The sequence below is a fragment of the Parasteatoda tepidariorum genome, chromosome 10 (genome assembly GCF_043381705.1).
Source record: "Parasteatoda tepidariorum isolate YZ-2023 chromosome 10, CAS_Ptep_4.0, whole genome shotgun sequence".
NCBI classification, from domain to species: Eukaryota; Metazoa; Arthropoda; class Arachnida; order Araneae; family Theridiidae; genus Parasteatoda; species Parasteatoda tepidariorum.
In genome coordinates, this window is record NC_092213.1 from 71125058 (window position 1) to 71137081 (window position 12024).

General features: G+C 26.9%; 1 protein-coding gene across 1 annotated transcript in view; it reads right to left on the reverse strand.

Moving 5' to 3' along the window:
- LOC107445805 (rootletin) overlaps positions 1 to 12024 on the reverse strand; it is an 82920-nt gene that overhangs the window by 49544 nt on the left and 21352 nt on the right. The window contains exons 4-7 of the mRNA XM_043050475.2: positions 10290 to 10367; positions 8207 to 8286; positions 2875 to 3040; positions 1016 to 1210 (exon numbers count right to left, since the gene is read on the reverse strand). Coding sequence (XP_042906409.2) covers positions 1016 to 1210; positions 2875 to 3040; positions 8207 to 8286; positions 10290 to 10367 — 519 coding nt within the window. The remainder of the gene's footprint in view (positions 1 to 1015; positions 1211 to 2874; positions 3041 to 8206; positions 8287 to 10289; positions 10368 to 12024) is intronic.

Consider the following 12024-nt stretch of genomic DNA (forward strand, 5'->3'; position numbering starts at 1 on the left):
AAATAAATAAATACAAGAAAACACTAAGAAAGTTAAGAAAAACAATAAGTATCATTTATTGCGCTTAAGCTGCAAGTAAACAGCACTCATTAGATAAGTTCAAAATGCAGAATAAAACAAAGAAAAATTATAGACATATGAAAAAAAGGGGGTGGGAAATAATAAGTAATATATATATATATATATACAGACACACGCACACACATAAAACATTTTATCTCAGACGGATAAATAATATTGCTCTTTTATAAGATATTTTTAAAGACACAGATTGAGAAGGTAAAAAAAAAAAAATTTGAATAATAAATTAAAAATGTACAACATAATATAGGTTATAAGTTTACCAGATATAAGTTTGATTAAAAATTTCCTTATTTTAATTTAATAACTCATGTTGTTTTGCTAATAAAATCCCAGTAACACGAAAATGTGTCATTGCTTTTATTAAAATTTCGTCGTGATTCAATAGACCATACTTTTACGAGCCCTTTCGTGCTAATCTAAATAAACATTGGATATTGAACAGTGTGTTTACATACCCAAAATTGCTTTTTCATTATGTGTAAGTTGTTTAAAGTTAATAAGACATAGTTACATATAAGTTGTCAATTATAGTGCCTTAAAATCAGAATATAGCATTTTTTTAGGCAAGCATGAGTATTAACCTGACGTTTTATACAAAAAAATCTATAGTAGGGATTTGTAACACATTTCTCAAACTTAAACATAATGGGTTAACTAACAAACTGAAAATATATGAATCGGCAAACAAACAAAATTTGAATATGGTTCACTACACCAAATAAAAAGTGGAAAGTCTTACTGTACATGCAAACATTAAAAATTGCAACATATTTGCATTATTTTATTGTGCATAACGTAAATATTTTTTACACATGATGCTTAAAAAAAGTTTTAGAAGTAAAAATATTTACATAATACACAAAGTTAAGTACATTACTAACAAAAATAAGAAATTTTTTTTAACAAAAACAAAGACATTAATGAAACTCACATTTTGCATTTGAATTTTAGCAGTAGCTTCAATATCTGTCACTTTTTGTATATCATCGCAAATGCAGACTTTGAAAGCAGAAAGTTCTCTCTCAGTGAGATTTTTCAGATTATTAAATTCATGCTTGAAGTTGAGAAGCTGACGCCACATAGATAAGACCATGTTACTTTCTCGGGTGAAATAAATGCTAAAAGTCTGAAAGGTTACCAAAAAACTTATTTATAATCCTATACAATCATCAACAACAATATTAAAATTTAAAAATAAATAAACTCTTTCAAAAAAGTTTGCTAGGGGAATTATACTGAAAACATGATTTAGGAAATCGGTATTTGGTTATACAGAAACTATGTTCATTATAATTGCTTTCAAAGTAAAATAAATAAAAAGAAGGGAAACAAAACAATCTATCTGTAACACTTACTCATATTGTTTTTCAATTAGTTTAAAAAAGATTTATGATGACTGCCAGGTGCATAAAGATGCATTACATTGAGGGAAAAAAAGACAGACGTTTTAAATACATTTTACATTGATTAAAAGTTTATTTCTGGTGATTGGAATAAAATGTTTTTTAATTTTATTAATTCATTTTTAATTTAATTCTTAATTTTAATATTCAAATAACTTAAGACAAATTAAAATATATTTGAAAAATTCAATTTGAAATAGTAATAATATAAAAAGTGTGATATAAACCAATCACCCAACAAGTTTTTAAAACGTTAACCAGCTCTAAATTCTCGATATTGTGAATTATTACAACATAGTTTCCCTCAGGTGGTAAACTCTTTTTCATGTACAGTATACTCTTGGTATCTCAAAGTTGAAGACGCTAAACAAATTTCACGATAGTGAGCTTTCGAGAATGTTCGGAACTAAATATGTTCGAAAAAGTAGAAAAATATATTCTAAGATAGTACTCTAAAAAGTAGAGACATGAAACATAAAAATAACTACTAATAAATATGTATGTAATGATAATTGACAATAAGTCAAAATACAGTAATGATAATTTTATTTTTAAAAGTAAGACAAAAATAATAATGCATTAAATAGAAAATAATTGGTTTACAATAAACTTACATTGTGATTTTTCCGAAAAAACCCGTTTTCTATTTCAAAAGATATTCAACATAACAAGGTATTCGATAGATAGAAGTTCAAAATATCGTGAGTATACTGTATCGATACTGCGATTTCAAGAAGAGCACTAAAACTCACAGTATCAGGATGCATAGCCAAATCTTTCAACAAAAAACAAGCACATTTTAATACTTTTTAAGCACTAAAAATTATTACAATATGCAAAATAATTTTCAAAGACTTCACATGATCATGAAAAAGTAACTAGTTTCTGACAAAGAACTCTTTTCTTGATTTTTGGTTCAATATCAGAGGGCGGAAAATGAAGTCTGAAATTGTGAATATCTAGCAAGATGCAGCAGAGTTGCACATGAGAGTGCAATAATCTCAACGAAATCAGCTCAGTAGACGCACATGCGGACTCACAAATATTTCATCAAACATATATACTAACGACCGAAGGTATGCTGAAATAGATTGTGGTTGAATGAAGTGTGAAAACGCTGAATAGAACAATGTAAAAAGCATACTTTTACATAATACAATGGCGAAAATTGACATTTCCTTTTCGAAAATGAGATTTTTGAAAAAAGAAAATTAAGCACTTTTTAAAAACACCCAATGAAAAAAGCACCTTTAAGCACTTTTTAAAAACGATATGCACCATGAGTACTAATGATTATAATACTTTATTAATGATATGTATTAGTTCTTTTAGGTTGAGAGATTAATAGCAATAAAGGAGTTAACAGACATAATTTCTGCATACTTACATGTTCCTCATCTTTCCATTCTGTTTCTTTGGCAAGAAACTCTGAGCGCTCATTCATCCATTCTTGGGTGAGCCTTTGAACATCAGAAGTGAGTGTTTGGTTTACTTCAGTAGCAGTCTCTAACTGTTCTCGGAGTAGAGTGTTGATTTGTGTAAGGCCTTCACACCTGCACAAACACTAAAGTTTATTTTGACAGAAATAAACTTCATCGAAACTTAACAAATAATACTAACTGTCAAACAATGTTGTGCGTATGACTGCATCGAATATTCAGGTCACAATCAGGATTTGGTCCCTCTAATCAAATAATCAGCATGACCAAATAATTAGGCATTTAACTGGCTCGATAATTTTCTTTCTTTCCCCCCATTTATTTAACAGATGGTTCATGCATAAACTAAATTATAATATTTTATTAATAACACGCTTTACTTTTAAACAAACAGTCATTTTAAAATGTTATATTTCCAACTGTATGGGAATAGGTACAAGGTCAAATATTTTTTTAATAGTAAGAAATTAATCAGAGAAATGTGAATTATTTTTAAGTACCAACATAATTCCAAATTTACTATTTTCACATTTTAAAATACAACTGGCTATCAAAAAATAATAAGCTATATTTATTATAAGAAGCTAAAAATTAAAAAATGCTGTACTTTTGACAAGGTACAGAAAGAAATACTTTAAATAGGTAATAAATTAATCAGAGAAATGTCAAATGTGAATTGTTTTTAAATATCAAGATAATTCTGAATTTTAAAATGCAACTGTTTACTAAAATATAATAAAGTAGTCATGATTCTATTGTAAATTCCAAGAGTATTAAAATGAAGTTTATGCCTTGCTGAAGTTTACTTAACTATTTAGATTGATAATATTTTAAACATGGAATAAATACCTATTTCTTTCTTTCTCGAGTCTTATTAAAGCTGTATCAAGATCCATTATTAAAATGCTAGGTGAATTAGACCCAGAATCCTAAAAAAAAAGTCCAAATTTATAAAAATATTTTTTAACATCATAATATGAAAAATTATTTTTAAACATATAATATTTAAAACATCTAACAGAGTTCTCCTTAGGAATGAAAATGAGCAGTGTGCTTCCTCACAGAAGAGGGGGCACTTTCAGTTTTGAAAAGGCACTCACTCAACACTGTAAAAATTTATCAATATGTGTAATATCATGAAATAACTGAACCGTCTATTTTATGTGTACATTTTAAAAAGTAAATTTCACTCATTATGTAAATAAGAGAAAAATACATAGTTTATAAATAATAATTAAAGGCATACTAAGAGACAATCTCTATGCATAATTTTTTTTCCTTCAAAAAATAAAAAAGTAAACTAAAAAAATTATTTTTTGATAAAAAGCTTAAAAGATTTTTTTCTGTAATTTATATTGGAAATTATTATAAAATAAATATTTAAAGGTGCATTTTTTTTTTTAAAAAAAAGGTAGTTATTTAAAAAAAATTTTAAAATTTAATATCATACAATATAAATCATACAATTTTTATAAGTTTCTCTTTATTCAAGGGGGTATCCCTTGAATAAAGAGAAACTTATAAAAATTCAATCTGTTGAGAATAATCCTAACAAAGTAAATATTTATAATAGTAATCAGAATTAAATTTATAAACACAGATAATTGTGTGTTGTTATTATTATTTTAAAAATTAATGAATTTTTATTAAAACTGGAATATGAACAAATAGGCAGTGTTTTTAAGGAATGGCAGCTTATTTTTTCAAAAAGGGCAAAGCGGGCGCATTTATTGGGATCAAATGGTAGGCCGTTCTTCTAAAAACGCTTAGGAGAACACTGTATCTAAGGATTGTGGTCTCTGCATATTAAAAATTTGTTTAGAATTTTCAAAAATTATTAATATTCAATTTTTTTTCATAGCAAATAAACCATGAGTAAATTATTAATTTTATGAAGATTTTAATATTATGAAGAATATATAAGCTATTATTAAGTTGAAAGAAAACATGTCAGACTTTACACAGGAAAGAGTTTTTAGATATCAATAATGCCTACAGAATGTATTTAAAACGTCAGAAAAAAACTTCTTATCTAATTATACACAGATGCAATTTTGATTTTTTTAAAAAAAGAAAAAGACATGTTTAAATTTGCATTTTTAGTACAAAATTTTTTTTTCAAGTGATGATATAACATTTTAAATGTATGTTTTGTTTCACATGAATCTGGGAGATTCCTAAGCAAGGAACACGTATTATCTTTAGTCTTTTTAAATTTTAATCTGAAGAAATAATTTAAACTCATAATTTTGTATCATAATTTCAAAAATTATGAATAAATGATAATTATAGTCAAACACTCTTATAACAAGCGCGACATAGCCAGCAATATTTACTGATCACAAATGAGTGTTTCTAAAAACGGGTTCATGAAAAATATTCATAAAAAATCATACATACTTATAAAATTATAAATATAGTGCTTACTTTATTTTTTTTAAATTTCTGCACAGTACCAAAGAAGTTGCATAATTTGCTTTGAACTGTCTTATTGTCAATTTTTAGTATTGTTTCTCTTCCAATAAGATGCATGTCCCGAAAAACATTTTTGTCATCAAAAAGGGTTTCTTCAAATATAAATATTCCAAAAAATATAAATTGCGAATTTTTCCAAAAAAGAAATTTTCTGTTCTTGAGAGGTAGAATTAAGTAAATTTTTAAAATTAAGAAAATATTGATCACTAAAACAGGAGTTAGCTCAATTAAAGCCAGCTATGATCCTATAGACTTAACATTGCACCAACCAAGAATTCGTACGTCAAAAACCGGCTCTCGTTAAATAACAGCTCAATGTGAGTGAATTTGACTGTAATTAAATTCAATGGCAATGTGTAACCATTTAAAAAAATATTCACTTCAAAAAAGAAAAAAAAAACTTTTTAGCTGCAGTACTTAATAATTAATAAAATTGTCCCAAATAAATCTGTATTATCAATATTAAATATTGTAATAGGCAAACTTAAATTTTACCGATCTATTGGATTCATTGGCAGCTTGCTCAGCTAATGCGGCTTCTAATCTTGCACATTTCATGCGATATTCCTCTACCTAAAATGATAAAAATTATAAAATTAATATGATTAAAATATCTAGAAAATTTTAAATTGCATTGTGATGAATCATATCTAAATACAAGATTTTTCAGAAGTTAAAAAATTACTGTTTGACAGCTATAAACTTGAAATTGGAACGTTTAGAAACATGAATATATTAAGAGTAGAACTAAAAAAGGTGAGTAAATAATATTTAAGAGCCCATAATTATCTTTAAAATCCGAAATGATAAGTAAAATTATTTCACATCACAACATACTATACATAATGAAATATAAATAAATTTAAGCTCACTAATTTCTAATACAACACAGTATAAGTAATCAGAGTAAGTACGTAAAATAAGCTAACATAAATATTATTATTATACATTAAAGTATTATAAAGCTATAACACTTCAATTAAAATGCTAACACACCTTCTTAGAATAGAAGGCATAGAAAAAAAAAGCTTACAACTTATTTTAAAGCCTGTAAATAATTTTTAATTCAAAATTTATAAATGAAAGAAAAAAAAAAATTCTAATAAAAATTGATAGATAGATCGAAAATTCAGTCTTTAAAACAAAACACTTTTCTGTTATCTGAACAAACTCTTTTGCTTTTTACTTAAAAATAATAATAAAAAAACACAAAGAGGAGACAGTCTCAAACAAAAACAAATCAATCCAATTATCTGAAAGAACTAAATTCCAATCTTAATAATTCAAAATGGATACTTAAAAATATTGAAATTTATAAGCGAGGAAAAAAAAAAAAAAAAAGGAATATTAACAAAACCAAATATATCTTTAATTTGTTTCATTTCTCTTAAACACTAGCTTACTTTATAATAACTTATACCAAACCTAATACCTAAATCATTTTTTTTTTCTTCAATCATTTGCAAATAAAAAGCATTTATGCAGCAGAAAGCATTATGCAGCAGGCCAGGGTATCATGGAGGTTAAAGCTCCACAATTTTGTAACCAATGGTATGATTGAGGGAAGGTGGTCATCACATTCACAGACAAGTTGGTACTCATCAAACTGAAGCTGGATGGACCTCAAGCCACCACTGGGGATTGAATCCCAGTTCTTCATAATGACAGTTCAGTGCCTTAACCACATATAAATGATACAATTATTAATTTTAAAAAAAAATTTGCGTAAAATTATCTATGGGTAAAAAATTTTTATTGTGTTTCAAAATTTTCCAACTCATACAATAAGTCCCAGAGGCATCCCAAAAAATGCAAAATATAATAATAACATAAACAGATCTTAACTTTTGACCGTTTCTTTGTAAAATTAGTGGAACCATATATTCTGGATACCATTAAGACTCTCTACATTTAGAGGGTAAAGCGTGCAGTGGGAAAAAAAAGGTTGAGTTTCTTCAGGGAAAGTAAGTTTTTGTGTTCGACTCCATAACTTAAATTAATAAGCAAAGTTAAGGAGTTCCTTTCCAACTATTTAGAAAGCATTTTAAGTACGTGAAAGTATTAACATTAGATAAGAGCAAGATTAAAATTGGGTCTCCTTATTTTTATTTTAGCGACTATTAATCAATAGTTTTTCTGATCCTGCGAATTTTTTCAATATAATCGAAGTGCCTATATTACCAATTAGTATAATAAAGCGACGTATAACATGATTTTCGAATCAAAGAACTTGGGCAATCATTTATTTTTCTTTTTTTTGTCCCCCCATTTTCACAAATCACACGCTTTAGCGTTTCCGACGCTATGTGGACACACAAATTTAAACTAATCATGTTGAGCTGCGATGGATTTAGGGGATAGAGCGTTCGCCTTCCAATGAGGCAAACCGGGTTCGAATTCCAACGATNTTTTACAGTAAGAAATTAATCAGAGAAATGTGAATTATTTTTAAGTACCAACATAATTCCAAATTTACTATTTTCACATTTTAAAATACAACTGGCTATCAAAAAATAATAAGCTATATTTATTATAAGAAGCTAAAAATTAAAAAATGCTGTACTTTTGACAAGGTACAGAAAGAAATACTTTAAATAGGTAATAAATTAATCAGAGAAATGTCAAATGTGAATTGTTTTTAAATATCAAGATAATTCTGAATTTTAAAATGCAACTGTTTACTAAAATATAATAAAGTAGTCATGATTCTATTGTAAATTCCAAGAGTATTAAAATGAAGTTTATGCCTTGCTGAAGTTTACTTAACTATTTAGATTGATAATATTTTAAACATGGAATAAATACCTATTTCTTTCTTTCTCGAGTCTTATTAAAGCTGTATCAAGATCCATTATTAAAATGCTAGGTGAATTAGACCCAGAATCCTAAAAAAAAAGTCCAAATTTATAAAAATATTTTTTAACATCATAATATGAAAAATTATTTTTAAACATATAATATTTAAAACATCTAACAGAGTTCTCCTTAGGAATGAAAATAAGCAGTGTGCTTCCTCACAGAAGAGGGCACTTTCAGTTTTGAAAAGGCACTCACTCAACACTGTAAAAATTTATCAATATGTGTAATATCATGAAATAACTGAACCGTCTATTTTATGTGTATATTTTAAAAAGTAAATTTCACTCATTATGTAAATAAGAGAAAAATACATAGTTTATAAATAATAATTAAAGGCATACTAAGAGACAATCTCTATGCATAATTTTTTTTCCTTCAAAAAATAAAAAAGTAAACTAAAAAAATTATTTTTTGATAAAAAGCTTAAAAGATTTTTTTCTGTAATTTATATTGGAAATTATTATAAAATAAATATTTAAAGGTGCATTTTTTTTAAAAAAAAGGTAGTTATTTAAAAAAAAAATATTTAAAATTTAATATCATACAATATAAATCATACAATTTTTATAAGTTTCTCTTTATTAAAGGGGGTAACCCTTGAATAAAGAGAAACTTATAAGAATTCAATCAGTTGAGAATAATCTTAACAAAGTAAATACTTATAATAGCAATCAGAATTAAATTTATAAACACAGATAATTGTGTATTATTATTTTAAAAATTAATTAATTTTTATTAAAACTGGAGTATGAACAAATTGGCAGTGTTTTTAAGGAATGGCGGCTTATTTTTACAAAAAGGGGAAAGGGGGTTGCATTTATTGGGATCAAAGGGTAGGCAGTTCTTCTAATAACGCTTTGGAAGAACACTGCATCTAAGGATTGTGGTCTCTGCATATTAAAAATTTGTTTAGAATTTTCCAAAATTATTAATATTCAAATTTTTTCCCCCAGCTCCATGAGTAAAGATTTTAATATGAAGAATATAGAAGCTATATAGAAGGTATTAAGTTGAAAGAAAACATATCAGACTTTACACAGGAAAGTGTTTCTTGATATCAATAATGGTTACAGAATGTATTTAAAACATTAGAAAAATATTTCTTATCTAATTATACACAGGTGCAATTTTGATTTTCTTAAAAAAAGAAAAAGATATGATTAAATTTGCAGTTTTAGTTAAAAAAAATGTTTTAAGTAATGGTATAACATTTTTAATGTATGTTTTGCTTTGCATGTGTCTGGGAGATTCCTATAAGCAAGGAACTCATAATATCTTTGGTATTTTTAATCTGAAGAAATAATCTAAACTCATAATTTTGTATCCTAATTTCAAAAATGATGAATATATGATAATTATAGTCAAACACTCTTATAACAAGTGCGACACAACCAGCAATATTTACTGATTACAAACGAGTGCTTGTAAAAACAGGTTCATGAAAAATATTCATAAAAAATCATACACACTTATAAAAATTATAAATATAGGGCTTACTTCCTTTCTTTAATTTCTGCATAGTACAAAAGAAGTTGCATAATTTGCTTTGAACTGTCTTATTGTCTATTTTTAGTATTGTTTCTCTTCCGATAAGATTCATGGCCCAAAAAACATTTTTGTCATCAAAAAGGGATTTTTCAAACCCAAAAAATGTAAATTGCAAATTTTTCCAAAAAAGAAATTTGCTGCGCTGGAGAGGTAGAATTAAGTAAATTTTTAAAATTAAGAAAATATTGTTCACTAGACCAGGAGTTAACTCAATTAAAGCTAGCTATGATCCTATTGATTTAACATTGTATCAACCAAGAATTTGTACGTCAAATCCCGGCTATCGTTAAATAAGAGCTCAGTGTAAGTGAATTTGACTGTAATTAAATTCAATGGCAATGTGTAACCATTTAGAAAAATATTCACTTCAAAAAAGAAAAAAAAAACTCTTTAGCTGCAGTACTTAATAATTAATAAAATTGTCTCAAAGAAATCTGTATCATCAATATTAAATATTGTAATAAACAAAATTAAATTTTACCGATCTATTGGATTCATTGGCAGCTTGCTCAGCTAACGCAGCTTCTAATCTTGCACATTTCATGCGATATTCCTCTACCTAAAATGATAAAAATTATAAAGTTAATATGATTAAAATACCTAGAAAATTTAAAATTGCATTGTGATGAATCATATCTAAATGCAAGATTTTTCAGAAGTTAAAAAAAATTACTGTTTGTCAGCTATAAACTTGATATTGGAATATTTAGAAACATAAATATATTAAGAGTAGAAGAACTAAAAAAGGTGAGTAAATAATATTTAAGAGTCCATAATTATCTTTAAAATCTGAAATGATAAGTAAAATTATTTCATAACATACTATACATAATGGAAATATAAATAAATTTAAGCTCAGTAATTTCTAATACAAAAGTATAAGTAATCTGAGTAAGTAGGTAAAATAAACTAACAAAAATATTATTATATATTAAAGTATTATAAAGCTATAACGCTTCAATTAACATGCTAACACATCTTCTTAGAAAAGAGGGCAGAGAAAAAAAAAATCTTACAAATTATTTTAAAGCATGGAAATAATTTTTAATTCAAAATTTATAAATGAAAGAAAAAATGCTAACCGAAATTGATAGACCCCGTTCAATCTTTGTTCAGATCACAAAAAAAGTGTTTTGTTTTACTTAAAAAAAAANAAAAAAAAAAAAAAAAAAAAAAAAAAAAAAAAAAAAAAAAAAAAAAAAAAAACATAACGAAAGAGTAAAGTAAAAAAAAATCTATCCACTTATTTGAAAGAACTAAATTCCAATCTTAATAATTCAAAGTGGATACTTAAAATTATGGAAATTTATAAACGAGGAAAGAGAAAAAAGAAGGAATATTAACAAAACCAAATATATCTTTAATTTGTTTCATTCCTCTCAAACACTAGGTTAATTTATACTAAACCTAATACCTAAATCAGTGTTCTTTTCCAATCATTTGCAAATAAAAAACATTTATGCAGCAGGCCAGGGGATCTTGGAGGTTAAGGCTCCAAAATTTTGTAACCAATGGTATGATTGAGGGAATGTGGTCATCACTGTGCACAGGCTGCATTTACTTCACAGGCAAGTTAGAACCTGGGCAATTATTTATTTTATTTTTTTGTCCCCCCCCCCCATTTTCTCAAATCACACGTTTTAGCGTTTCCGACACTATGTGGACACACAAATTTAAACTAATCATGTTGAGCCGCAATGGCTCAGGGGATAGAATGTTCGCCTTCCAATGAGGTGGACTGGGTTCAAATCCCAACAATGGCTGGCCGATACGAATTCCGCATCCGGCTTGCACAGACCACAGTGCTGACTTGAAATATCCTCAGTGTGAGACGGATCATGGGCTAGAGTCCCCCTGCCGTCAGGCTAATCGTGGGAGGTTTGCCGTGATCTTCCTCTCCACGTAATGCAAATGCAGGTAAGTTCCATCAAAAATTCCTCCTTAAAGGCAAATTTATCCCAATACTTGATTCAGGAGTTCCCTTGTATTCTGGATTGGATTCAAAATTACAAGGTTACGTAGTTGCACATTAGTAGTCGTAAACCCCGATTGGAGATGTGACGAACTCTATAAATTATACTCTGCTTTTTGGAAGTTCATAAGTTTTATTCTAATATTAAACTAGTATAAACTTTTTTTTGTTGCTACATCGCAATGTCTATTAATCTCATTAACAAATGTCACATTTCTATGATAAAATTTTCGATCGCGATTTT